At 41.7% G+C, this 22693-nt stretch overlaps 1 protein-coding gene across 5 annotated transcripts in view; it reads left to right on the forward strand.

Annotated features, from left to right (window-relative positions):
* The window catches only part of RUNX2 (RUNX family transcription factor 2), a 258972-nt gene that overhangs the window by 182283 nt on the left and 53996 nt on the right, over nucleotides 1-22693 (forward strand). For 4 of the 5 annotated variants that reach the window (XM_049652784.1, XM_049652781.1, XM_049652782.1 and 1 more), the window contains one exon: nucleotides 3606-3767. In XM_049652784.1, coding sequence (XP_049508741.1) covers nucleotides 3606-3767 — 162 coding nt within the window. Of the gene's footprint in view, nucleotides 1-3605; nucleotides 3768-4810; nucleotides 21704-22693 lie in introns of those variants that run through there. The other variant, XM_049652785.1, reaches the window with a different exon arrangement.

Consider the following 22693-nt stretch of genomic DNA (forward strand, 5'->3'; position numbering starts at 1 on the left):
ATTTTACAGGTGAAGAGATTAAAGCTTAGTAACATTAAGAAACATGCCTCTTGTCACGGAGCAGGGCCTTGACCATGTGAGCTCCTCAAGAGAAGAGTCCTAATTTTAATATAGCAAAAATTGAGAGGTATCAAATGCTTTTAGTTATATTATCTCATTTAATTTTATAACAAAAATGATAGTAGGTCCTATCATACTCATTTTACAGAAAGCAGTAATCACTCCTCTGTTTATTACGCACTTAATGCATACCAAGGCTGCCAGATAACTCATCACATCAAGGCACGTTTGTGAAAGGCTCACAGCAAACCTAATGAGCATCATTATTCGCATTTTACATGTGAGCTATTGAGGCCCGAGAGAAGTGACTTGCTCAGCCAGGCAGGGGGCTTGTCTACCCAGCCAGTGCATATGACCATTTTGCTACATTCACTGGCATGTTATGCTCCCTCATTTCCAGATGAGGAAACTGAGGTTCAGAGAGTTCGCTAACACCGCTGAGGTCATGCGGCTTATAGAAAGCAGAACTGGGGCTCCAGCTCCTATCCTTGCATTAGAAACCCCACTTATTCCCCCTGTGCTCGGCTGCCCCTCTGCACAAGAACTGAAAGGCTGCATCTTGTATCCAAATTAAGTTCCCTAAGGCTTCTGTGATATGTTTAAACATAAATAGTTTCAGTCATTCTTTGCATTTCTTTGTATTTTTCCCCATTTTCAGGCAGGGAGTCCTATCCTACTGCTGACAGCATGTTGCGGTAGAGGGATGGGCATACAGGTTAACCTACTTGCTCTGGGAGTCATCTGGTAAAGACAGATTAGGACTCCAGTCCAAATCAGAGTCCTGTGTGTCCAGCTCATTTATCTGTGTGATTCTTGTCCTTTTTGTCTGTAGAAAATGTGGCTTCAGAGAAGGCCTTGCCGTTATGAGATTGCTTTCTGGTGCTGTAAGGAATGCATCTTTTTCCATCTGAAGGTCATTTACGTTTTTCTGAAAGGCAGTGAATTACATTAATGGTTAAAGCGAGGAAGTATGTCAGTATCAGATATATAACAAGGACCACTCACTCTGATTTGAAATGTTGCCAATCTATACAGTCTCAGCCTTGAACCTGTTAAAGCACAAAAGTTCATTACTTTAATGATCAAGTCCCCTTTAGATTCCTGAAGGAAAAGTTTATGTTAACCATTTACGGTACTATACTTTTTTTCAAATTGCAAACTCAGGTAAATGTTCCCTAAAATGGAATTGGATGAAATTTTTCTATCTGTTGATGTAGTAAGCATCAGATGAATATCCAGATGTATTTAATTATTTTGACTCAGTATGTCCTATTTAGACAGCCTTTAAATAAGTCGTTTCTGAATTGAACAAATAAACAAGAAATAGCTGAAACTGACGGGCTTTAATTGTATGGAAGAGCTGAGAGGCTCTAAAAGAGGGATCATTTCAGAAATACCCATGTCTTGTTGTACTCCTTTTTATTTTTAGAGATAAGCCTGAATTGACTATTCAAACATATTAATAGTTTTAAAAAATTAAGTTTTTGGGGGTTCCTGGGTGGCTCAGTCAGTTAAGCGTCCGACGCTTGGTTTCAGCTTAGGTTATGATCTTGTGGTTTCATGAGTTCGAGCCCCACATCCCTCTCTGTGCTGACATAGAGCCTGCTTGAGATTCTCTCCCCCCGCCCCTCTCTCTTTCCCCTGCTCATGCTGTCTCTGTCTCTCTCAAAATAAATAAATAAACTTAAAAAAATTAAGCTTTCATTGTCAGAAGCTGAGGGGTGATATGGGAATAATTTCAAGCCTAATCCAAATGTATTCATGTCAGTTCAGATGTGTCTTAACTGTGGGACTATTCTTGTGTCACCAAGAGGTTTTTTGGAAGAAGGCAAGAATCAGTACTGAGTGTCTCCTTGTGCTACTCCTCTCTCCATGGTTTTCTCATGTAATTGTCACATCCCTGTGATTCAGAGATTATTACTCCCTCCCCCTCTTTTACAGATGAGGAAAGTGAGGCTCAGAGTTGCTGAGTAATTAACCGAAGATCACACAGCTAGAAAATGGAAGTCTCAGAACTTGAACCTAGATCTGCACATTCCAAAGTCCACAGACATTCTAATATACAATGTTGTCTTGTGAACAAGCGTATTAGAATTTTTAAATTGGTGTGTTAGAATTTTTAATACTAGAAAAAAAATTTACAATTAGTAAACAAAAATGTTAAGAGAAATTTGCTTTTGATTGTTTGATTAGCCCTCCGGTAAGAATGAAACAGGTTGAAATATACATGGGAAATATACAACAAATTTACCTTTTTTTCTTATGTAGACTATAACTCTTTTGATAAATCTACTTGGCTTGTACTTGGTACTTGAGCTTGTACCTCCAAGAAACCCCATAGAAATACATAAAAACATACTGATAATGCTTAGCAGTTAACCCTAACAAGTGGCCACCCATTTTTATTATTACAGTGACTATACGTAACACGAGGCTGTATTCTAAACATGTGACACCTTTTAAACAGATTCCAATAGGATTAAAGACATCTCCCTGCTCTTCTGTTTTGGGTCATTTTTTTTTTTTTTTATGGTCAGAAACTCATATGCTTAACATCAAAACTGGATGGTGATGAAGTGTTTCAGTTCTTAATGGCAGGTGACTTAGAAATTAAATTTGTCTCTTTCTTAAAGGTTATTTTCTAGGGTAGCTTTAGCATGAGAATCATATAACTAACTGGCTCCCCTTCTTTGTGTTCTTTTTACATGCTGCTCCCTCCTTTCTCATCTCTACCCCTTACCTCTAACCCCCCTGCTAGAAAGTGCTATCCCTTGACCTGCCTGGAAAGAAAGTGAAGTCATGGAATCATGCATTTATAAACCAAATTGCATGTCTGAAAGGTAGTAGCTGGATATGCAGCAGGGAAAAGTACAGTCTACCTGTTCTTTAACTAGGTTGATTGTTCCGAAGAATTTCTAACTTAAAAGAAAATTAGGAGTAATGTGTGTTCATTGAAGTAACATGAATAAATACAGAAAATAAATCAAGGAGAATTCAACTTTGTGAAGATACCTGGAGCAGATTGTTTTTTAAATGGCTGTTAGAGGGGCGACTGGGTGGCTTAGTCAGTTAAGCGCCTGACTCTTGATTTTGGCTCAGGTCATGATCTCACGGGTTTGTGAGTTCAAGCCCTGTGGAGGTGGAGCCCCGAGTTGGGCTCCACGCTGACAGCTTGAAGCCCGCTTGGGATTCTCTCTCTCCCTCTCTCTCTGCCCCTCCCTGGCTCACGCACGCACTCTCTCTCTCTCTCTCAAAATAAATAAGTAAATTTCAAAAGTAAATAAATAAATGGGTGTTAGACTTTCCAAATAGAAATACTTATATGAGGGAGAAATAGTCTTTATGCATGATCCGTGTTGTTGTGCTGGAGCTTGGAGGTCTCGAAAGTTTGGTGCCATACAGGGCCTGAAAGGGTAGGATCATAGGAAATGAATACTCCTTACAGATGCTTGCTTTTCTCTTACTTTCTCCTTTCTCAGTTTGGGGTTGCATGTTCTAAGTCCACAGCTGGCTGGTACACTAAAGATTTTTCTTCTTTTTCCTAGACCCCAGGCAGGCCCAGTCTTCCCCGCCGTGGTCCTATGACCAGTCTTACCCCTCCTACCTGAGCCAGATGACGTCCCCATCCATACACTCCACCACCCCGCTGTCTTCCACACGGGGCACGGGGCTTCCTGCCATCACCGACGTGCCCAGGCGCATTTCAGGTAAAGACCACACTTTAAGTGAAAACCCCCTCCTGTGCAGGGGTGGGGCTGGGGTCGTAGAATGGGCCAAGGCTCACAGGAACTCTCTCTCGGAGGCGTGGGGGCAAGGGTATGACAGCGGCAGACCGGGTCTTCTGAATTATAGGGCTATCACGTACTTGAACATTTTAAATTGAGAGACTAAAAATCCACCAGAGATGGCATAATTTTCTTAAGATGCTATTTAATGCCACCCAGTTTTAGTCCTGCCGAATCGTATCCCCTTTGGTGGGCACTGTCTCAACTGGGGCCTTCTCCTGAGGGTCTTATGCCAGGCCTTCCTCTGCTTGTGTTCCTTTCTTTTCTTAACATCTGCCTGTAAACCAGATTATAGACTGATGGCACAGCCTTCCATTTCTAGAGCCTCTTAAACCCCAGAAGTCCAGGCCGGCTCGTTCTGAGAGAGAGCACCAGCAAACTTAAGATCCTTCTCAGAAGCTAGTCATTTGAAGTGAGGTGAGGCCTGGAAGAATCTTTTAAAAGGCCGAGTTGGCCTCTGAGCAGCCAGTTCCAGACTGAGGTAGCCTCTCCACGAACCATCTAGCACACTGTGGTCGCTCTCAACATGGCGTCCCCAGTGCTCACACACCCATTATTCCAGAGGCACCACCAAAATCTGTGGCTCCTGGTGGATGTGCGTGTGGCAAACGAGCTGGCCTCCCCTCTCTGTCGTGGAGAGAATTCCTCGTGGAGAGCCAGAAAGTGTACACAGACTTCACGTGGGCAAGTAGAGAAAAGCTAAAGGCTCTTGGCCAACCCTCTGAGTCCTGTGAATAGGGAAAAGATCTCTCGGTACAGCCCTGATACCAGGCCAGAGCACTGCCCCCGTAAATAAAGAAGCAACCCCACTGAGGCACATGCAGTTGGCCCCTCTATGTGTCAGACGCTCTTCTCAGCGTTCGGGCTCCATGCACCTGTTTAACTCCTGGCCAGGTTAATGCCTTTCTTTCTTTCTCTTTGTGTTTCTGTCTCTGTTTCTCTCCCTCTCTTCATTTTCTGCAAAGCTCGAAGCCGCTACTCACTCCGCTGAGTTGCATCACTGACAAGCTGAAGCTCCACCAGCAGGCTTGCAGGTTTTGATTAGTTCAGACTCCTTTCTTTCTTTCCACTTGGGAGGAGGGAAGGCTTTGTTTCTCAAGCGAATGGCAGGAAAGGGCTCTCTGGTCCTAGTGCCCTTCACATTTTCTACAGCAGATGGACTCCCGCAGGGGTGAGTAGGGAAAGAAGAGGGGTGGAGGGAGAACCACAAAACCCTTTGGAAAACCATGTTCCCACTTTTCATTATGACTGCTATTATTATTTTTATGAATCACATGGTATTTATTGGGGAATTGTGCAGAGTGTAGAATTTTAGTTATCATCTCCCTTGACAGGAATGACTCCCTCCTTTAGGCAAACATCAATTAAAGACACGGGAAAGGATGAGTAAGGCACAGTGGGGAGAATGAGGGCTGATGTGGGATCAAAGGCAGTGTTGGATGGTGTCGAAGTAGTTCTGGTCATTCCTTCTGTATTTTATACTGGACCTGTTTTGTTTTACATGGGGCCAAAATGACACTTTGCCAGGACAGATTTGTGCAAACTTGCTTCTGTTTAGGGTCCTCTGGGGTTTCCATCTGTCCAACCCTCTGTGGCTGAAGCAGACTTTGTTATTTGTCCCCTGGCAGTACCTAGAGGAAAAAAACCTCAGGGAGTGATTATTGCTTTAGAGACATTTTATCTACAGCACCTTCTTACCCAGGTGTATTCACATAAAATTCAGTAGGAAAACCATTGAAAGTAACACTGAGACAATGCTGCATACGTGGGCAGTCATGATCGTCTATCATTTACATGTGTAATCTAGAATAGCTAGATTACTTTGAGTCAACTTACTGATAATTATTTAAAACACTTCCATAAACTAATAACAACATGACTCTTTTCCATTTCACAGACGAGGCAGTAGGAGCAGAAACTGGTTACTTATCCAGTCATATACTGGTCTGAGGCCAAGGGTAGGAATGAGCCTCTGCTCTAAACTAGTTTAAAACTGAGTTTAGTCCAGATTTTTCCTCCTGCCCCAGACATTTCTGTGAGTTGTTACTGGCAAAGTGACATGGTGCCAGGGTGGGAGGTTCTGTGTAAACATTCAAGGGAGGAGAGCAGAAAATCCCTCTTGTCAGCATATTGGGAAACAGGAAGAAAGAACTAGATATGGACTGTCAGGGAACTGGAGGAGCCCTGATTTGATTTACCTGACCTTGCTCTTGAGTGTTGGGCTGTGCCAGCATCCCAGAGTGCAGCTTGGTGGGCTTGGGGACCAAGTCAGCTGGAACGAGTGCCCTTTTCACTTCCCTGGGGACCAGTCCTAGGTCCTAGGGACCTGTCTGGAATGGAGCCCGTCTCATAGGGTCCAAGGTGCCAAGTTGCATAGTTTCTGTCTTTATTATTCCCCCCCAATATCTAAAGCGGTCCCTAAGGTCCAGGATGCTATCTTCGTAGCATAGACAGCTAAAATATTAACCTTCATTTCCACCTCCAAGCAGTCGTGTGTGTTTCCTCTTTGAGATGCTTTCCGGAACAGTTCAGATTTTTATGTAAAGAACTGTTCTCATCTCCCTATCTGAAGGGGTTAAAGAAATAGTCTCAGATGATCTGGGGTGAGAACAAACTCCTTACTTATACAGTAGGATTGGAGGTTTAGACCCAGGTTTGAATCCCAGCTCATGCACATATTAGGCAAGTTTCTTACTTCTCTGAAATGTAGCTTTATTATTTGTAAAATAAGGATATAATATTAATGTCCTAGGGCTACCGTGAGGATTAAATGAGGTGCTTTATGTAAAGTGCGAGCAGCATGCCTCACACATGCTAGTTGCTCAATAGATTGTAGCTGATCATTATGAAGCTAAAATGGCTTTGTAAAAATTGCTTATCTGTATAGAATTTGCAGGCAAGCGCCAGCTTAAATGAGTCAAGTAGGTAAAAATCTAAACGCTTTAACGAGGATTATTTGCTTTGCAAAATGGATCCACCACAGACCATGTTTAAAACAAAAACTCTTGAAATTTTAAGTATTTAAGTGAGTTAATGCTGAGATGTAATTCATAGAGCACTGAACATAATGCCTAGCACACAGAAGTACTCAAAGTTTGCTATAACTATTACTGTATAGATTTAGAATGAATATCTGTAGCGCTAAAAGCAGGTGTGAGCCATTCACAAAAGGCCAATCACGCACTAAGAGAAAATAACTATTCTAATATCGGAGAATGGAATGATCATGTTCTTTTCCAAGGAATCGTAGGAATAAAAGCAACTAGAAAGATCTTTCAGAAAGACCTGTTCCTAAAGAAATTCCATTTCATCCTACAAAACCATTCCAAAGAAAGATCCTCATTTAATATACTTAAAGATTGTTAGAGCATCCAATTTTACAACTTCATTTGGTATCCTTCCTTCTGAGTAATTTTTCAAGTGTAGCTACATTTATACTAGAACTTAATGAATTCCAGTGATGACAGTGATGCTATATCGCATTTCCCCTGCAGTCACCCTCACGGAAGCCAAATATAAATAAAAATACGATGGTGGAGGTGTGTTACCCACAATCCTTACAACCTGCAAGTGAAGATGCAAAGCCAGATGTCTTGAAGTTCATAGGCACAATACAAAGATTCAGGAGATACTTCCTTAATCTGGAGTGGCCTTCAATATTATAACAAAAACAATAGCAGCAGTCATAGGTTTTTGACCAAACAATAAATTATTGTCCTGTAATTGACTAATAGGGCTTACCTTATTGTAATGAGCTTAGTTCATATCCAAGTGAATTATAAAAATCAAATGCTGCTTATCAGCAACCAGTCTGGAGACATTACAGTGTGAGAGAAACCCTCTAGGGGTTGATTCCCCTCCCGTCCCATACTTCTTATCACACAACAATCTGTGTTTAAGTAGCATCCTTCACCCCTGAGGGATTTCGTACATTATCTCATTTCATCTTGTGTGATCCTAAAAGAATATTCACTATACAGAAAATTCACTCTGATTCTATCCAAGAGTCAAGTATGGCAAGACAAGGACAAGTAAGCCTGATGATAACCCAGACCATTGTCTGTATCATTGCAAGAATTTTCTCACCCATGGCATTTGTGATGTTCAGAACATTTGTGAGTCTTGGCACAAAGATTGTCATTGCTTTTCTGCAGGTTATCACGAAACACCATGTAAATAAATAATTACAGACTTTTCAAAATGTATTTTAGGTAATTATCCTACTAGGAAAAGAAACACGACCGTTTATTGAGTCTGATTCTTGGACTTGTGGGTCAGAGTACGAGCTGTTGTTAGTGTCCTGAAGGAGATGACGACTCCTCCCCTGTCCCATCCACCTGAGTAAAGTAGCTTCGATTAACCCAAGTCTGTACCACTCTTTGGCATACACGAAGTGGAAAAGGTTAATACAAGCATTTTTCTATGATCTTGGTCGCTGTGCCCATGGACCTCTCTGATGCTTTTGGGAGATCTCTTAAGAGAGTTAAGGTACATGAATTAGAGATGCAGGGAAGGGCCATGCGTGTTTTCTGCCTCAGTTACTCTGGGAGAGGCCAGTGCAGATTGTATGGATTTTTTATCTCCATTCATAGGATTTTTTTTTTTTTTTTTACATAAGACAGAGTTAGAAACTGTAATCTTTTTGAGGGTTACATATTTTTTTGTGTGTTTTTTTCATCAAATGGTCTTGAATTTCTTCTTTCAAAATATTTAAATATCAAAAAATTCCACTTAATCAACTGCACAAGACTATTAAGGATGTCTCTGTTTTTATGACTCTCAGTCACTAAACTATAATATTTCCAAAGGTCAGCAGAATAGGCGTTAGTCTAATAAATAAAGCTACTAAAAATTATTTTATTACTACCACAAAATCTAGACATGGCCAGTGGAAAAACCCCATTTTATCATTCAAGGTCTGCTGGGAGGGTGGTTTCATGTAATTTCAAACCCGGCAGTGTTTGATGCAGTTCGTTTTTAAATGTCCCTTATAACCGAGTTTCTATCAAGTCCCCTGAGTCCGGTGTTGAAACCAGAGGCTTCAGTAATGTGCCAAGGATACGTGGACATTTATTTTCTCGGGACCACTCTTAACTCACAGGAGGGAGTGACGCCTTAAGAGAGGTTAAAAGGAAAACTCCAGCAATTAATACTAATAAAGCAGAAAGTTAAGGCGACTATAATAAAACACTAGAACATCTACTTTTTACTACAGAACCATTCCTTTATTAAGAGCCACCTGTTTGGTAGACACACATGTGCCACAGCAGCCACGGGCAAGTAATTAAGTTTAATAAGAGCCACTCTTATTTTGAAGAAGTTCTCTGTTTAAAGCCACAGAGGGGGAAGTTATTAAATTTAATAGACCCTAAACAAAGGCAAGCCCTGTGTTACCGGTGGAATGTTGGTCAGTATTCTCTGTTAATTCGACCGTGATTGGTTGGGTTATTTTTGCAGTCTGTAAGTTGAAATTCACCTTGCTTTCTCGCAAGACGGGCTGTCTTCCGACACGAGCCGATGATGTCTTGATCTGATCACCGTGGGCCCAGGTTCAGGGCAGACCTGGACCTCAGTTGACGACGGGTTCTGAGTTACTGGTGCTGGGGACCGAGGAAGCGGTTTCCATTCTGACTAGATGAGTTGGGGGAGTTGGCCCGGCCCACAGAACTGACTGAACTTGGTTATATGATATTTACTGTTACATTGTAGGTAGACAGAGGTACCAGAGCTCAGAATGAAACTTGCGTGCGTGGCTTGACTCCGATGTTATACGTGGTTCTTTATAGCTGTTTTCCCGCGGGTCTGTTCTCGATACATGTACCACCACCCACACGCGAGGAAAAGCTTTAGTGACGAAGGGACTCATAAGGGACTCATGGGTACGCAGGGATGGCAAAGACGTGGCTACAGATTCTATTGAAAGGTTTGCTACAATCCCTTTCTTTTGTAGAAGAAGACTTGGGAGCTTGCACCTCACTTCACCAAAAGTACTGGAGTTAATTTTTTAGTGACACGGTGGCTCCTGTGGTTCGATGGGATCCGAGAAGAGGGTGGAGGCAGTTTAACTGAGGAAGCCAGACTTTTAGTTTCATTGTCACTGAAGATTCTTCGTGTTATTCTCAGATATGTCCGTCAGTGAATTCATTGTGCTTCTGTTGGCCCCTGTGAACAAATTGTCCGTCCACACATCTCAGAATTTTCTGCAAGGAGTGAGTTAATGTCTGCCCAGGGATTTGTTGCTCTTAGGACTTCTAGCAAAGAAAGCTTGCCTTACCTGATAACTGCCGGTGGAGAAACTAAGTTGTGTCCTTAGCCTCCAAACAGTAGAAACGTACTATTTTTATTTTTATCTCTCTCTATACATGTTTTAGAATGGATACTTTATTTTTTTAGAGCAGTTTTGGATTTACTGAAAAATTTAGCATAAAGTAGAGTGGGGATATATCCACCCCCGCCCCCCCAACCGCCATTTTGTCTTATTAGTCACATCTTGCATTTGTGTGGTGCATTTGTTACAACTGATAAACCAATATCGATATGTTATTTTTAACTGAAGTGCATAGTTTATGTTATGTTAACTCTCAACATTGTGCACTTCTGTGGGTTTTTTTTTTTCAAATACACAATGCCATGTATGCAGCACTATAGGGTCATTCAGAATAGTTTCATTGCCCTAAAAATCCCCTGGGCTCTACCTGTCTATCCCTACCTACCTGCTCCCATGGCCCCTGGAAGTCATCTTTTTCCTGTCTCTCTAGTTTTGCCTTTTCCAGAATGTCGTATAATTGGAATCATGCAACTTGTAGCCTGACTTTCAGACTGGCTTCTTTCGCTTACTTAACCATGTGCCTTTAAGGCCCCTCCATATCTTGTCATGACCTGATAAGTCACTTCTTTTCACCGCTGGGTACTGTTCTATTGTGAGGACGTTGTTGTACTTTTTAAAACCTCAAAGCCACTCTCGCAGCACCTGGAATACCCCCATCCCAATTTGTTTTGTCACTGACTTCGTCAGTGAGATTTCTTTTTTTAGAAAGCATTTCATCCATTCCTTCCTGGGGAAACACGATTGTGGTTGTCCATACCTTTGGTCCATTTTTTTTTTTTTTAATTAAGATTTTTCTTTAGTTTTATCCATAGACAGCTTACCAAACATTTACATTTAGGTGATGATTCTTAACAATTCAAGAACGGGAGAGACCCAACTAAAAAAAAAAAAACAAAACAACCCATTTATCTGGCTACTTCACTGCCTCCCCAGATATTCAGCTCTGCCTAGGTAAAGGATGCTCCTTTTCTCTAAGAATGCCTGGCGTTCCTTAAGTAAGCTGCACTGTTTCCCACTCCACACTAGCCCTTTTCTCCACCAAGGCCCCGCCCATCTTTGTCAGCCACCTCTTTCCTAGAAGGAATCCCTTCCCCAACCATCACTTTCCTCCAAGTTTATTACTCTCCCTACACCTGTCCATTTCTCATCTCCCTGCTTTGGACACACCTCTAATGTGTGCCCCCCTTCCTTTAGCACGATAATCTGCGTCCATGCCTTTCCCCTTCTATAGGAGGTAAGCGTCTCACTGTCAAGGACCGTGACTGTGTTGTACATATTCTTGAACTCTTATAACCCAGCACAGTTTTGGGCACATAGTATGTGCTCAGTAAATCTTTAATGAGACAAATAATAGTGGGAAAGACGATAGAAAACTACAGGAAGATAGGCATGTAGAAGAAACAAGGATAGAAGAAAGGGAAAAAGAAAAAAGATTTTGTTCACCTGGAACAACAAAGAAAGGGTGAAACAAGAGGGACTTTTATTGCTGATAAGGACAGGAAATAGCACAGTATGAGTGTGCATAAGCAGTATATATTTTTATCTCCAAGCCTTTCTGCAATGTGTTTCATATTTAGAACACATAGCAAGACTGCATCTGTTTCCAGAACTTGCCGCTAACAGTTGGTAATAATGCCAAAACATACTTTCGTTCCAGCTTGAAACCAAATGATCAAGTAGAATTTTTGATTTCTAATTTGGAGCCTGACATTCATTCTAGCCATCATGCAATAAAGTGTCAAAGTCTTTTCTGAGAAAATAATAGAAATTCTATTAGCTAAGCTGTAAATTGAAGCTCAAAGCAAAAGATCCAGTTTTGTGACAGCATTTCTCACAAAGTCTTACCTTTCTCCAGACCGACCTTCGTTCTCCCCCATCCTCCCCGCTCTTTAAGCCCTTGCTGTGTGATAGGGTTTCATGTCACCTCACTGTCCTGGGCAGTGGTCTCTGGGCACGCCACAGTTTGTCAGCGTCCCTCTTTATGCCTGGTGCCCAGAACAAAACTCCTTTATTGTGTCAGCCTCAGCAGAGGTGGCCTCAGTGCTTTGGTGACCACGTTACATTATTCTCTCATGTTTGCCATTTTTTTGTCAAACTGCATTGCTCCCATTGTTTTCCTTTCATGGTTGTTTTGGTTTGTTGTTTGTTGTTTTTTGTCGTTGTTTGTTTTGTTTTTCAGATCCAAGTCTGATCATATATAGTTACTCCTGTTCGGTTTTATCTTCATTCTTATCTTATTCACGTCTTAAGTTGATTCTTTGTTCCTGCCTGTGACGAAATTTTGGGGTTTTTATAACCTCACCCAATATACAACAGATAGCCTCTTGCGTTCCCTCCAGCCTAGGATGTCTTTCTTCAGTTTATGTCAGTCATTTCAAGTCTGCTCAGCAGACACTTGGTACATAATTATCGTGTGCTTAGGCAGGCAACACACAGAAACAAAACCGAAGACATCATCCGTGCTTAGGAGATGACGTAATACACATATGACCCAGTTACATTGTGACGCCAGCTCCGGTAGATGCCAGAATGTGCAAAAATGCTCGGGAGTTTAGTGACAGGACATCTCTTTTGCCCTGCTGCATGAGCAACTTAAGGCCTCTCCTTAGGAAATTAAAAAAAAAAAAAAATTCCATTCTGCTAGATTCTACTTTCAGTCTGAATCACTTCAACAATTACATTTTCAGCTGGAGAAAGAAAATTCCACTCGTTGGCATGTGTGGTTTCATAATATTTCTTAAGATATGGCAAGAATATATAAAAAATCTCGTCTTGGGGCGCCTGGGTGGCTCAGTCGGTTGAGCGTCCGACTTCGGCTCAGGTCACGATCTCGCGGTCCGTGAGTTCGAGCCCCGCGTCGGGCTCTGTGCTGACAGCTCAGAGCCTGGAGCCTGTTTCAGATTCTGTGTCTCCCTCTCTCTGACCTTCCCCCATTCATGCTCTGTCTCTCTCTGTCTCAAAAATAAATAAACATTTAAAAAAAGAAAAGCTGTCTTTAAAAAAAAAAAGAAAAAGAAAAAAAAATCTCGTCTTTTCCTAGCTAGATTGGAAGTTCCCCTAGGCCAAGGACCTGGCCTGCTAATCCTTTGCTATCTGTCTGTGAGTCCTAGTCTTGTGGTCTGCCTGTATGGGGAGTACTTGCTCATGGCAGAAGGGTCTGTCCAATAGTGCTCCCTGCTTTCGGGTTGCTTACACCGTAACTGTTGTTAGGAGTTGCTAATAGGTCTAGAAGTGGGATTGGTAGGAGACTAATGACAATTGCCATTTTTTAAAATTTTTTTAATTTACATCCAAGTTAGTTAGCATATAGTGCAATCATGATTTCAGGAGTAGATTCCTTAATGCCCCTTACCCATTTAACCCATCCTCCCCCCGCCCCCACCACCACCCCTCCAGGAACCCTCTGTTTGCTCTCCATATTTAAGAGTCTGTTATGTTTTGGCCCTGACAATTGCCATTTCTTAATTTCATATTTCGTATGCACAAACACGGTCCTAGCATGTGTTTATATTATAGAATTTTTACTGTCTCTTATTGTATTTACTTGTTAAATTTATTGAGAGAGAGAGAGAGAGAGAATGGGGGAAGGGCAGAGAGAGGGAGAGAGAATCCCAGTCAGGCTCCACACTATCGGTGTGGAGCCTGATGTGGGGCACCGTGTCCCAAACTGTGAGATCATGACCTGAGCCGAAACCTAAGAGTCAGATGCTTAACCAACTGAGCCCCCCAGGCACGCTTACTATCTCTTTTAAAGTGAAGCAACACTGTTAGTCTTATGCTGTAACATACATATATGTAGGTATTCACCTGTTCACTACATTGAGAATGAATATACATGTAAATATTCTTGACAGGTCTAGTATTTGGGATGTTAATTAATATTAGCCAAACTACCGCTTTAACTTCTCTCAGGAAAAACAGGCCCCACTGAAACCGCCCCCCCCCCCCCATGACCTACTATTATTTTGTTACTTCAGTCAGCATTGATTTCTCAGGAAATCCGCATTGATCACTGCTGGTGGAAAGGGGAAAGAGACGCTGCATGATTATTTTAAGTTTGGTTTTATATTTATTAATATGTAGAAATAGTTACGAGGGGAAACTTAGAAAGATATCATTGAAAGAGGTAACTAAACAAGTAAAAAGTTGACATATAATTAAAAACCTATAGGAATCATTCCTAGTGACCCATGGGGGAAAGAAAAAAAAAAACCCTATAGGATAAAATACAAATGACAGCACTTTATTTATTTATGTATTTATGTATTTATTTATTTATTTTATTTATTTATTTTCAAATGACAGCACTTTGAGTTATTCACAGTCCTTTTTAGACAGCATTTTATTTTGAACAGTTCAAAGTCCTTTTCAGTCTCCCTTTTTCTTTGTTTTCTTAAAAAATGAATAGGAAGGATATATTATTAAATTGGGTCAGAATTGGTTCGAGGTAAATCTCAGATCCCATTTGTACTACCGTCTAATTTTTTTTTTTTTTTTATGTGACTCTCACGAAATTCATGAATCTCCAATCCATGACAGTCACGTAAATAAAATTCTGCTTAGGTACCAGTGTCCCTGAATATCTCAAAGGATTTCTTATGCAGGAAGGTGTCATCTTTTCCAGAGAGACTTTGGCCTTGGGTGATAAACTTAGAAATGCAGTCAAGCACAGTAGACTGGAACAAGACTGATGTTTCTATATCCAGAGTTCACCGCTGTCTCTCTGATCAAAATGGACACTGTTCCAGCTCCCTGTCATAATTAGTAATAATGCCATAGTTAATGGAATAATAATAACAAATATAATAATAGTTATAAACACTCCACCCTGTGCCAAGGAGCGCAGTGATTCATGATAAATCAATAATAAACCCATTGATGTGGTCACATTAAATCCATACATAATTAAGAAGAACCCTTTCCAAACAAAAGCCACAGAAGGAATTAAAATAGGCTCGGAAAAGAGGAAAAAGTCTGATAATAGTGTTGTGGTACTCATCATGAAAAAAAAACAAACCTGGAAGCTTCCAAACTATACCTTAGGAAAACAATACGTGCTCAGTTTTGCTTAAGGGTACAGTGGAGAGTCGATCTGAAAGATTCTGAAAAAGAAGGAGATTGGCCTTCTGGGCAATTAACAACAGAAATAACAGAAACAACAGGAAGTTATTTTTCTGACCTTAGAAGTTCGTAGGTGTCACAGGTACTGTACCTTTGAAGCATTACTAGTGTCTTGTTTTTTGGTCTGCTCTGACAATCTCTGTCTTTTAATTGGTGCATTTAGACCACTGACATTCAAAGTGTTGGATTGACATGGTTGGATTACTATCTACATATTTGTTACTATTTTTTATTATTGCCCTGTTTTTTATCCTATGTCTTGTCTTTCACTCTTTTTCTTTTTTAAAGTTATTTATTTATTTTGATTGAGAGAGAGAGAGCACAGGGGAGCGGCAGAGAAAGAGGGAGAGAGAGAATCCCGGGAAGCCTCCACACAGACAGCATAGAGCCTGATGCGGGGCTCAAACTCATGAACCGTTGAGATCATGACCTGAGCCGAAACAGAGTCGGATGCTTAACCGACTGAGCCACCCAGGTGCCCTGCCCTCTTCCACTCTTTTTCTACCTTTCGTGGTTTTAGTTCAGCATTTTATATGATTCTGTTATCTCTCCTTTCCTAGCATATCAGTTATGCTTCTCTCTTTACCCTCTTTTCATGGTTATCCGAGTTTGCAATATACATTCACCACTACTCCCAGTCTACCTTCACTAACACTATAGCACTTCATGGATAGATAGTGTGAGTACCTTATAACCTATAAACATCTGTGTATACATTTTATGTGGACATAACTTTTCAGCTTCATTGGGTGAATGCCAAGGAGTGCAATTGCTGGATCACGTGGTAAGAGCGTATTTACTTTTGTAAGAAGCTGCCAAACTGTTTCCCAAAGTGGCTGTGCCATGTTGCATTCCAAAGCAGCAATGAATGGGAGTTCCTGCTGCTTTATGTAATCTCTTTGTGCCTTTATATCTAAAGTGGGCTTCTTGTAGATTACGTACAGTTGGATTTTTTGATCTACTCTTAACAGTCTCTGTCCTAAATGGTGCTCAATGATCATTGATGTTCAAGTGCGTAACGATACTGTTGGGTTAATAGTTGGATTAACCTTGGAAGGGTTAGTAAAACCTCAGATGACCTGTTTAATCCAGCAAATGATTAGAGCATTTAAATTGGGACATACACCCCCAAAATTGGATTGAACCCAACACTGATAAAATAGCAGCTGCTTGGGGTGCCTGGGTGGCTCAGTCGGTTAAGCGTCCGACTTCAGCTCAGGTCATGATCTCACAGTCCGTGAGTTCGAGCCCCGCGTCAGGCTCTCTGCTGATAGCTCAGAGCCTGGAGCCTGCTTCGAATTCTGTGTCTCCCTCTCTCTCTGTGCCCTTCCCCTGCTCATGCTCTGTCTCTCTCTGTCTCAAAAATAAATAAAAACACTTAAAAAAAATAGCAGCTGCTCAATAAAATTGTGTTGCATTGGTTTGGCTTATTAGAAAATACTCCTTCCGAGGCCCAGGCATATAGCACAGTGATCAAACACTCATAGCATCACTTGCAACATGCTGGAAACAGCGCTTTGCTGGAAATTGAGGAACCTGAGTTTTGAGCAGCTCACTTAAGTTTTCTATGGGTCTTAGGTTCCTTGTGTGTGAAATGAGCGAGTTGGGCTAGATACTCTCCAGGGTGCATCATAAAGCTCTGAATGTCTGTGATTCTAAAATAAGTCCCGAAGGGGTGGGTTTTCTCTCAGAAACATTTAGGAACCAGCAGATCAAAAATCTATATACCGCCACCCATAACAAAAATAAAAGCTAGCATAGTACTTGGTTTATGAACTAAATTAGTAGGAATAACTACTGTAGGTGTCAAGAAAAGTTTGTCCTGTGTTTCAGTTGATTCTGTTGAGAAACAATCTAGGATCAGGTGAATTAGTGCCAAAGACCTTGACACTTGACCACAGGTGACTTTCTATTTAACATGAAGCCTCTTACGCTTGCATGTATGTCTGAGTCTGCAGAGAGATTTTGAAACCACGGCTTTATTAAAATTAAAAAAAAAATTATTGACATTTTATATACCTTTGCATGGTTTTATGTGACTTATCTAACCTGGGGTTGGTTATAATGAAATACAATTTATCTTACTGGAGAACTGAGAATCTTACCCGCTAACAGTTATGAAAACAAAAGAACAGGTGAATTCTATTAATAATAGGCTAAATGGGATGTGAGGACCAGACTTTCTATATTAAAGAAATAATATATTTAGAAAAAATATTATTAGAATTATAACAAGAAGTTCCTTTTAGTGAAACATTGCTATCATAGTACTTTATGACCACATGATGAAAGTCTTCATTAATACAAATCATTGTCAACATTAAATCCACTCGTTTATTGAGACTGTTCCAGTCACCAGAGATACAGTGATGGGTAAGACAGAAAAGCTCAGGGAACTTTCTCTGCTGACATATGATATAGTCATTAAACAGTCTTTGGAGCCAGACTCTGTGGGTTTCAATCTGGGCTTTTTGACTCACTTGCTATGTGATCTTGGGACTATTACTTAGCTTGTGTGTACCACAATTTCCTCATCTGTGAAGTGGGCTAATAATAATAATAATAATAATAATAATGATAACAATACCACTAACTTCAGAAGGTTGTTATGAGGACAAAAGGATAAAGTACATAAAGCTCTTAGAATAATGCCTGGTAATAAGTGTTAGTTATTATTGGGGAAGGGTAGGCAATTGAAAATGAGAAAATATTACCTAGGGATATGTGCTGTAAAGAAAGTAAAATAGGGTGATGTTATGAGGAAGCTTACTGCAGACAGCAGAGAAGGCCAGAGCAAGGGCCCTGAGGTGGGGAGAAGAATGTCCGGTGGCTGGAGTGGGTAGAAGATGAGATGAAATCAGAGAGTTTGCTACTCCAGGTCATGCTGGGCCTCTGCTGGTCAGGAGCAAAGGTTTGGGTTTGCTGGTCCGAGCAGCCATAAGCCATAGGCAGATCCTTTTTTTTTTTTTTTTTTTTTTTAATTTTTTTTTAAGCTTATATATTTATTTGGAGAGAGAGAGATCAGGGAAGGGGCAGAGAGAGAGGGAGAATCCCAAGCTGGCTCTGTGCTGTCAGTGCGGAGCCCGACATAGGGCTCGAACTCGTGAACTGTGAGATCATGACCTGAGCCGAAATCAAGACCGAGCCATTCAGGCGCGCCCCTGCCATGGGCCGATCTTAAGCGGAATCGTGATATAAATGGATTTCTAGTTTCAAAATGTCACTCTGGCTGTTGGGGGGAGAGCTGTATAAGAGTATGGGGGAGGAAGCAACAGTGTTTTTGGGAGGCGGTGGCAGTCACCCTGGTGGGAGGAAGGTGGCTTCCGCTTGCCTGAAAGTGGTGAGGACAGAGACACTCTGGACTGGAGCGGGTATTTTGCCTGGATCATGAAAATGTGTTAGCCGTGCTTGTCCCCAGCTGTTGGTCTACTTTAAAGGAATAATACTACATCTTATAAAATTTTAGTTAACCTTTAGACATTGTTCATACACCCCAGAGCGAAGTGTAATTCAGGAATCGCTTGAGTTATTGGGTGGATACAAAACCACCAACCTGGAAAATTCAGGCCAGAAATCCATTTAGAGAGCTGAAATGCTTGGTTCGGTTGTTTTCATTGACACATTAATCTGATTATTTCCAGGAGCTCCCCTTCCTTGGCACTGTGCAAACACAGATTTCAGTGCAGTGAAGCACAATGATTAGATTAATTTGGGGCAACGACCGGCATTGTATGTTCTTCTCACCCTCTTCAAGTATAGGTAGTACGTTTTTAATGTCTTTGATAGCTTTGATGCACACCCATTCCTTTTACTCCTTTAAGACGGAATGAAATGCGGGGCGCCTGGGTGGTTCAGTCGGTTGAGCGTCCGACTTCGGCTCAGGTCACGATCTCGCAGTCTGTGGGTTCCAGCCCCACGTCGGGCTCTGTGCTGACAGCTCAGAGCCTGGAGCCTGTTTCAGATTCTGTGTCTCCCTCTCTCTCTCTCTGCCCCTCCTCCACTCACGCTCTGTCTCTATCTCTCAAAAATGAATAAACATTAAAAAGAAAAAAAAGAATAAAATGAAAATCACCACACTGGTGTGACCAAGCTGGCTATGCAGGTGCTTATACCTAGAAGTGTGCAGCAACAGTCCTGCAGCGAGGAGACCCCTGAGCAGGAGCGGGGGGTGAGTCACGTCTGGCTGGCCAGCTAATATCTTGCCATATGAGCAAAGTAAAGCCAGGGGAGGCGCGAGTGCTTGTCCTCCCTGTGAATGGGAAAACCACCTAGAACAGCTTCTTCCCAGAGGATTGAGAAACGGGGGCGTATCTTAAATTGGAAAGAACTTGAATCAGTAGAATGTGCTAAATACACACTGAGGGTGAAGGAGGAAGCTTTAAATAGCTGAGCCAATTAGTCTAAGTGTTGTAGTCAGCTGTCCCGCCCTTCCGGGATTCTTTCACGGTGCCCTGTGCCTTAAAAAGAGATAGCCTCCCCCCCCCCCCCCCCACCCCCAACCTTCAATTAGGGACTCTAGAAGTTAGCTTCAAGATCTTGTGAAGATGAGAGCAATTCTGTACATTTCCTGTTTGAAAAGCAACAAAAGCCTGACTCTCCGTGGACATCTGCTGCTTCTTGGAATCCGAGGCGCAGAGGTCCGCCTGCTGAAAACTCACATCGCTATTTTTCAAGAAAAGAAGGAAAGCGGTAAAATCCAGGTCTTAGGAGCAGTGACCCAATCTACTTAAAATGTATTTGAGGGATCCATCTTGGGTTTTAGAAGCGCAGAGGACTCAAAACAAGATACAATTCAAAGAGGATCAGCCTCTCATAAGATGGGAGATGTTATCAGAAGTCCAAGGGCTCTGAGAACTTTACAGATTGGAATTCTGGGTAATAGGTTGGCTGTTTCTTTGGCGCTCATACCTAGTTTTTAACCCTTCTCCCCGGCTTTGTCATTTGGAATGGAACAGTAAGGGAGAATAGAAGCCAAAGTTTCAGCGTAAGGAGGAGGCAAAACTAGATTGAGAAACAACAGGTAACAAGCCACTGGGGGGAAAGGAAAAGTCACTGTGAAAGGTGTAAAATTTAAGAACAGCGTACTCTACTAGAAAGAGGGGTGTTTTCTCCCCAGGAGCCAGGAGTTCTAAATCCCTATGGTACCAATGTGTGTAATTCATTTTCTTCTCCTTCAGTTGAGGGGTGGTCTTGATCATGCTCATGCTTAATTAAGCCTTGGGTACTGTTCTTTTTCACTACCACACTGCAGTATAATATTGCAGATCACAGAACTGGTGACTAGACAAAACTAGGACCTTAGGGCTAGAAAACTGGAGCCACGGTTACGTTTCAGCCCGGGCACACGCTTCCCAAGCCAGTATTCAAAGTGCCAGCTTTGGACATGCAAAGCCACGGCTCCCTGGATCCCCGAAGATGGCTAAGCTGCGAAAGTGACTTTCCTACTCTTCTTTGCCAGGTTGCCTGGTGCCTAAAAGAGAAAAACTGTTGCCCCAAAGTGAACTCCACCCCCAAGGGTCTTCTTGCCATCATTTAATAACAAAATCACCTCTCAACATATAAATAGTAGAACTTCTAGTTAAAAGTTGGAAACCAATCTTTCTAGAAGTTTATAGTTTTTTTAACATTTATTTTTGAGGGAGAGAGAGAGAGAGCGAGCGAGCAGGGGAGGGGCAGAGAGAAGAGGGAGACACAGAATCCGAAGCAGGCTCCAGGCTCTGAGCTGTCAGCACAGAGCCTGACACGGGGCTCGAACTCACGGACTGCGAGATCATGACCTGAGCCGAAGTCGGACCCTCAACCAGCTGAGCCACCCAGGCGCCCCTAGAAGTTTATAAAAATCACATCAGCTGTACCACTTAGGTTATGTAAAATGCAATGCCTTGAGGTAAAGGTCTTCAGCTGCCCACAGACATGGCAGGTAAGCTCTAACACATATAAAAAGCAGGCTGGCATTGAGGGAAACGGGATGAATAGAGAGATCTGTACAAACACACTCAGAGTTAGGACTGTGGATTCACCCGCAGCATCACACTGGAGGTGAGGAGGTCTGTGGCCCAGTGTAGCTAGGTGACAGGTGGATTCCAGCAACGGGGCGGGCTGCTGTCTCATAGGATGCCGGCCTGAAGGTTGGATCAGGTGAGAGAGGTGGAAACTTGGGCAGGTGTCATGGAGCGTGTGAAGAAAAACTAAAGACACCACCAGGAAGGAGGAGGCATCCTTAGGGGGAAGCTTGAATTCTTCTACTGCTCTCGGGAACTCCAGAGAGCAAGGAAGTTGAAAAGACTCAGGACACTCGGGTCATCTATAACAGGGGCTTTTTTGATGTCAGAAATTAAAGCTTCTGGATATATGTATATGTGTGTGCGTGTGTGTGTGTGTGTGTGTGTGTGTGTGTGTGTGTGTATATATATATATATATATATATATATATATATAACACCATGTATTCTAAGACAAATTAGGTGCTGAGGAAAATGGAAAATGGGGTGAATTATAGCAACTGAGTCCAAAGGGGATAGTAAAATCTTAGCATTAATAATTATAATAATATCTAGATAGTATTTTAAGTATGTGGAAGACACTTTTCATAGACATTGTCTCGTTTAATCACTGTTAACAGCTCATTGGAGAGTAGATACTACTGTAGTCTCTATTTTGCCAGTAGAAAATTGGGGATCTGAGACATTCAGAGACTAGACCTAGGTCACATCGTCAAAGACCAGGAGAGTCAACCCTCAGCCCCAAGTCTTTTGGTTCCAAATGTGCTTTCCTCACTATGCTTTGTCCTAACAGTCTCCCCATATCAGAACCAGACTTTGCTACAGAGCCTGCTGGGTATCATCCCGGGAGGGAGTTCCATTGCATTGGTCTTTCCAGCCTACACTTGGGGGACATAACACCAGTAGTCCTTACTAAATTGCTGACGTTCATACTTTATACAGGTCAGGGTACCCAAAATAAAGTAAAACTCACTGAGTTCCTGCCAGAAATAACAGTGGAAACAGCCCACCCCCTAATTTTATAAATCTCAATTTTATTCGAGAGATTAAAAATGTACATATTAATGAAATCTTAAAACCTCAAAGTACGTATTTTTATATGTTGGACAGGAAAACCTAAGCTACTTAAATTATGCATAACTATACCTCCTATCCTGCAAGAGTTGGAAAGGTTGATGTAAAATGTTAATTTGTTTTAATTTCAGATAGTTCAGATCAAAACAACTTACTTGAGGAATCCAGAACAAGGAGCTAAAGAGAAATAGCTCACTTCGTATTTCTCATCAAATGTGTGAGCCTAAAGCTAATTTTAACCCTCTTTACTGCTCAATTTGACGATGAAAAAGCTTTTGTAAGAAGTGTTCCCATTTTCTTTAGGCCTCCATTGCAAACTGTCA

This window comes from Panthera uncia, assembly GCF_023721935.1.
Source record: "Panthera uncia isolate 11264 chromosome B2 unlocalized genomic scaffold, Puncia_PCG_1.0 HiC_scaffold_24, whole genome shotgun sequence".
In the NCBI taxonomy this organism is placed as follows: Eukaryota; Metazoa; Chordata; class Mammalia; order Carnivora; family Felidae; genus Panthera; species Panthera uncia.